The 6,508-nt window shown below is 43.7% G+C and overlaps 1 protein-coding gene across 2 annotated transcripts in view; it reads right to left on the minus strand.

Annotated features, from left to right (window-relative positions):
* The window catches only part of INTS4 (integrator complex subunit 4), a 116,613-nt gene that overhangs the window by 3,198 nt on the left and 106,907 nt on the right, over positions 1-6,508 (minus strand). For both annotated transcript variants that reach the window (XM_077767537.1, XM_077767538.1), the window contains exons 20-22: positions 5,293-5,452; positions 4,946-5,089; positions 923-1,043 (exon numbers count right to left, since the gene is read on the minus strand). In XM_077767537.1, the coding sequence (XP_077623663.1) occupies positions 923-1,043; positions 4,946-5,089; positions 5,293-5,452 (425 nt within the window). The remainder of the gene's footprint in view (positions 1-922; positions 1,044-4,945; positions 5,090-5,292; positions 5,453-6,508) is intronic.

Consider the following 6,508-nt stretch of genomic DNA (forward strand, 5'->3'; position numbering starts at 1 on the left):
TGACAGAGGGAAACGATTCATTAGGGCATTAAGTACTCATGTAACTAATACAGTGAAAGAAATTTCTAGAAAGCATCGACTTATTTCTAAAATAAACCAAATCTGGTGTCACGAAACACTTTTTCCAGTAACAACCATGCCTCTGAATCATCTTCAATGACTGAGAAAATACCAGTCAATACCAATTCTCCCCCAACATTTCAGGTGCTATAGACTGAGTCTCTTTTTAAAGTTTCTAAAGCAGCCTTACAGGCCTGAAACGTAATGTTTCACGCACTTGGATTCTCCCATTTTATTCTTAAGAATTTTTAAAGCCACTATGTAACCTCCCTGTCTTTTCACAAATTATTAAATTATTACATTAAGCCAGCCCATGTGGGAGGGGAGGACAGTAATAGTTGTCATTTTACTCATTTGGGAGGAATGAACTAAATGGCTCATATAAAAAAAGAGAACGATTTAATCTGGGGTAAGAAACATGAAAGTGTTTAATTTACAAACAGAGCAATCCTCAGAACTAACTCCTAGGTTGAGAATTAACATCTTATTTGGAAGGTGAGGAAATGGATTCAGGAGGAAGAGTGGCTTGTCCAACGCTATGCTGCAAGTCAGTGGCAGAGTTAGGACAAGAAAATAGAGTGCTGGCATCCAGCCATGGGCTCTTTCCATGAGATTCCATTCTATTGTCATCTCCTGTACACTTTCTGACAAAATCTTGTGCCGCAAGCAACCACAGCAATGCAGTAAATTAGTCTAAATGCAGCCAGTTTGAGCTTTCAGACTCCTTAAGAAATCAAGTACGGTCCTCAGCAGGCATGACTGAACCATGTATTTTTCAAAGTGCAAAAAAACAAATTCCTCCAGGTGAGTGTCATCCACAGAAGCATATTTTCCTGTCCGCCCTGGCCCACTGACCCCTTACCTGTCCAGGCAGTGTGTGAGAGGTACACCTGAGTGATAAGCCGGTGGCGCCCTGGGCCAGGATTCCGGAAATCTGCCGGCTTAGGATGAATCATCTGAGCCTGGCCATCTGGATATAAGACCTAAGAGGTGAGAAAAGTGAGAAAAAGGGGCAGAAGAGCCACGAATTTTCAACAAAATTGCAGTGTCTGTTGTGAACCCCAAAACAGGAGGGAAAGAAGACACCAGCCTTCATTAAAAACTATTCCAGGAGTGGGAGGCAACACCGTAGAGATCACCTGTATTCTCTGCGCCAGCACAAAGCAGTGTTTGATAAATGTTTCCTGAATTCATGGTGAAGAAGTGATAGGAATAAAGTGCTTCTACTTAGTACAAGAATAAGCAAAAATGCTAATCCTAATGTGAAAACCCTTCCCAGGCACCCTCATCAGGATGAGTTGCTCTCGCCCCGGCTCTGAATCATATCACAGGCCAGCATCCACCACCAACCACCAAGTATTTAGAATGATTTTGTAACTGCATTCTCTCCACTAGGTTATAAGCAGCTAGGAAGCTCTTTCTATAGCTCTGTCAACAAAGGGCCCGCTCTGTTAAAAAACACAATTCAACCACGTAAATGTGAAGATCTAATTGGCTTTATCGAGTATCTAGCAAGTAGAGAAATGCTCCCAGGAGCCATACAAAATGGAAAGGACACATTCCTAGAATGGGCTGAAACTGTAATTAAGTCTTGGTTTCCTGTTGTGGGGGTCAACGGACTCCAGTTTGGGCTGTCTGGTTTTTTTCTTTTAATAGCTCAAATCACTGGCTAGTTCTCAAATCTCACACATGGCCAGAGTCTTGTCCTCACCATCCCAGGGGAGCCTCACAGCTCTCTGTGGGCCCCTTCCACTGCACGGTGTACAAATGAACTAAACAAACAAATACAGCTTATCCTGGTACCACAAGGCCTGGACTATGGAAATATACTGATAAAGACAAAGTAGGAAACTACACAGGCCTTTCAACTGTGAAAATCTGGAGAGGCAGGTCTCAGCCCACCTGCCCCACAATGAAAGAGGACTTCAACTACCTCCATTTTGACCCCAAACTTTCTAATCAATTAAGTTCTTCTTTCAATTTATCTCTTAATTCAGATAAAAGACCCAGAAGGCAAAGCATCTCCTGACAGGAACCAAAACTACCCCCTCAAGCAGTAATGACTGTACTGAGCCAGCAAGACCCCACAGGACTGACCCAAGGACAATGGGCGACGACTTGACCTTCACTGCCCACCTGCATGCACCCACCCACCTTTGTCCCACATTTTCCTTCTATAAACCTGGAAGTATTTATAGCACTTTGGAAACAGTCTTTGAGAGGCTAGCGTGCTGTCTTCCTGGTGTTGGTGTCACTAAAATAAATTCCTGTTTTGTTTCACCACCACCGGTCTCTGCCTTTGGATTTTGCCAGCAGCGAGCGACTGAACCTGGTCTGTCTGGGACCCCCCGAACCAGGTGCTCTTGCAATAATCTCCTTTCATCTGTCCAGAACAGAAAAAGTGCTGGTCTGGACAGCACGTTCCTACCATCAGAGCTGTGCTGTGAGTAGACAGTGAGCTCCCTACCTACAGAGGCTTCCGAGCTGTCTAGCCACACATGTGGTGGGGCGGCTCTGGGCAGTCTTCAATGAAGTCTACCAGGTGACCCTTAAATAATCTGCCCGCAATTTCATTTATGCTTAGTTGATCACTGAACCTTTTTCAGGGATAAACGTGTAATAGTAGTTCTTAACTCTAGCTCCACATTAGAATCATATAAGAGTTCTCAAACAAACAAACAAACAAACAAAAATACTGGTACAGTCATGGGGCCTACCTTCCAGATTCTGATTTAATTGGTGTAAACTGAGGCCTGTGCATCAGTAGTTTTTAATGCTTTCTAAGTAACTCTAAAGTGGAGGTAGGGTAGAGAACTACTACTGGGGGGGGAGGGGACAGTGGGGGACAACCAAAATGTGCAGCACCGACTCAGAATTAGTTCTCTGTAGTTATAATAAAGAATTCCTTTAAAAAAAAAAAAAAAAAAGGATTTCTGCTGGGAAGCCAAAGGCTTTTTTCTCTCTACCATCACCATAGGCAAATCTTCAGGACCTGAGTCATCTTTACCTCTTCCAGGAAGCTTTCCTCGGCAGCTCCAGGCTATTTTGTTCTTAGATTGTACTTATTTACTGTCAGTGCTTGCAGCCCTACTTTTATTCATATCCCTTATGTCTAGGATACCTCCTTCAGCCCCTATCCGTTGCTCTGGATTCTTTCAGACCTCATCCATGCACCAGTGTCTCCACAGACTTTCTTTTCCTCAGCCTCCAACCACACTGTCCAAATTAAATTGTCTCACTGTGTGTGTGTGTGTGTCTGTGTGTGTGTGTGCGCATGCACATTGTCAATATATTACAGAATTTTTTATAGTAGCTAAAAATTGGAAATAACCCTGTAGGAGAGGAAAAATAATTTTCCCTCTACCCTTCTAGGTTCTTGGCTAAGACCACATCTATAATAAAAGACAGATAAACAGGAGAAAAACAGAAGTTAAATAACATGTAAACATCTTGTATTCCTGGGAAATACCCAGGAAAACTGATTAACTCCTTGAAATGGCCCAACCCACCACTTTAAATACCATCTTCCACCAAAGACCAAAGGTGTTGTGGTGGGAGGGAGCCACTTATGGGAGGTTACTAGGTAAGCACAATAAACAAAGGTAAGATTGCTATACAAAAAAAATAAAATAAAATAAAAATTAATCTTTATGCCCAACCTGGGGTTCATGCTCTACCAACCAAGCCAGACAGGTGCCCCCGTTGTGCAAATTTAAATTGGTGCCTGCTTCACTGATAAGAGTTTCCAGAGACTTAGTAAGCCTTCTCTTCCAGGTACAAAGAAGGAGATGCCTTTACAAATGGTGATTTCCCTTATAAACGTGAATTTCCCACACAAAAGGACAACTTCTCTGTTTTCAAAGATTCTCCAGTAGCTACAGCCTCTCAAAAACAATCATCCCCCAAATAATGTTTATGCCAAAGAGGCATATTTAGAGGGGCAGTTTTGTGGTCCTGTCCACGCTTGTCTTTGAAACTTCCTCGTTTCACAGTCAGAATCTGAGTCCGTGTATTACTCCATTACTTTACTGAACCAGTCTCTTATTCTTGAGAATATGTCGGCTCATTTAAACATCTGGGTCTTTTTTCAAAAGACAGTGTCGCCAACGGGTTCCCAAAGTTAGGCCTACAGTATACAAGCAATCAGGTATTTAATAAGAGGCCACAGTATTCTTCTGTGCATGTGTGAATGATGACTGACTTTCTGTTTTATAACTGCACGTCCATTTGTCTTTCACTGAAACTGAGCATCTTGAGGCAGGAGTTTAACATATTCACCTCTGCAACCTGAGTGCTCATCATGTGCAAGACAGTAACCATTAGTATGTGGACGGGTGGGAGAGCAGGTGGATGGGGGACAAGGGAGTACTCTTTGTGGGGCTAACTGCAGACTCTCCCAACTGATTGGTGTCTCTACTGCATCTGGCATGTGTCTCTAATGTGTCTCGCTTAGGAAAAAATCCTCCCTAGTGATTTTTTCAACCCATAAATTTTGCTCACCAAGTGGACCCATTCACAGCCTGAAAAGGATGTGTTTATTAGTTTGCTTGCAGCCCTGAAAATACCAAGTTTTAACCTCACACCACAACACTGGAAAGGACATTCAGTGAACCCTTACTGGTACCAGGGGTTTGTATACTTCATCTCCTTTCAGTGTCAACTGTTCCTAGTTGTTAGTTGTAGCATCTGAGGTTCAGAGTTTAAAGTAACTTGCTCTAAACTACAATCAGCAAAAGAGATGGGATTCACACCAAGACTCTTTACCCTTAAGAATCATCTCTTCTATTTCCCCACTTTCTGTCCCTCAGGTAGAAATTACAGGGCAGCTAAAGTTAAATGCTTCAACATGGTCTAGAAGCTCCATGAAGAACCAAATCGGACAGACCTGGACCTTCACGGTGTTCTGAGGATCCTGCACGTGTTCCAGGGTTGCATCGACATCCAGGGCCACAACCAACCCAGATGTAAACCGCAGAGGGTTGTCTGACTCGCCTGCTGGTTCAATGATGGTGGCTGAAGCTTTGTGGATCTGCAAGCAAAAAGGAAACACAATGATTCAGAAGCCAGATCATCCCCGGTGACAAAACGTGATCCGTGCATCTTTCTGTCTCCTTATTAACAGGTGGACACGTGAGAGCCAATCAGAGGAAAGGTTCTAGCCCAGCTACTCAACTGGTCAAAGAAGATCACCAAGGGGAACAGTTCTGACTATCTGAACAGACTGGACAGGACCTGCTCTGGAAGGGGGAGGTGTAGGAAGGTACTCTGCCGCAGCATAGTCTGTACAATTTTGACCACTTCTACAGGTTTGGATGTCATGAGTCGGGGCATCAGGTCAAGAAGTTTGTCCACAAAGCTGTCCTGTAGGTGGGGCAAATCAGCGATAAAACACCTGCAGGAACAAACAGAAGCCAAGTGACTAAGCATTCATTTACCACGGGATGATCCCCAAACATACTCCAAATCTGAAGGTAGGAGAAGTGATAAACTGAAGGAACTCATGGTCCCTGAAGGAGAAAGCCAGGCACCCAGATAATTATGCCTTGGTGATATGAGCATCCTAACAGCCTTGTTTATTGAATACCCCTATGTGCCAGGTATACTCTTCAAGTGTTTGACATGATCTTATTTAATCCTCCCAGCAATCCTGGCATTGTTACAATTATTTTCATATTTTAGATTCATTCATTAATTTAACAAATACTTCTTTAAGACTTTGCAAGTGTCAAGTATCATAGTCACCAGAGACATAACAGTGAGCAAAGGGGAAGAAAATGCCTATCTTAATGGGGCTTACATTTGTTGATAGAAACACAGAGATTCAGAGAAAATGATGTTGCATTAAGGCTTAAAAAAGTTAAGTAAACTCATTCCCAGCACTGATTCCACAGTGTTCCTGCCTTACAGAAGAGGAGAGTCAAAAAATATTTCACTGAGGTGACAGCAGCATAGGGACTCAGGGACTGAACTAAGAAAGAATGTACAACTCCATGCAACAGAGGAGGAACTATGGCATACCAGAGCTATCACCTCACTAAAAGTCTCTTCAACACAACTGTGCAAAAAGAGACTTTCCACCTAAAAGAATCTAAAACCAGGGGCACCTGGGTGGCTCAGGAGGTTGAGTATCCAACTCCTGATTTCAGCTAAGGTCATGATCCCAGAGTTGTGGGATCAAGCCCCACATTGGGCTCCACACTGAGCATAGAGCCTGCTTAAGATATTTTCTCTCTCTCTCTCTCTTTGTCTCTCTCTCTTGCCTGCCCTCTGCTCCTCTCCCCTGCTTGCACACTTTCTCAAGGAAGGAAGGATGGGAGGGAGGGAGGGAGGGAGGGAAGGAAGGAGGGAAGGAAGGAAGGAAGGAAGGAAGGAAGGAAGGAAGGAAGGAAGGAGAGGAGAGGAGGGGAGGGGGGGGGAGGAGAGGGGAGGAGAGGGGAGGAGAGGAGAG

Source organism: Crocuta crocuta, unplaced genomic scaffold, assembly GCF_008692635.1.
Source record: "Crocuta crocuta isolate KB4526 unplaced genomic scaffold, BGI_CrCroc_1.0 scaffold561, whole genome shotgun sequence".
Lineage (NCBI taxonomy): Eukaryota > Metazoa > Chordata > Mammalia > Carnivora > Hyaenidae > Crocuta > Crocuta crocuta.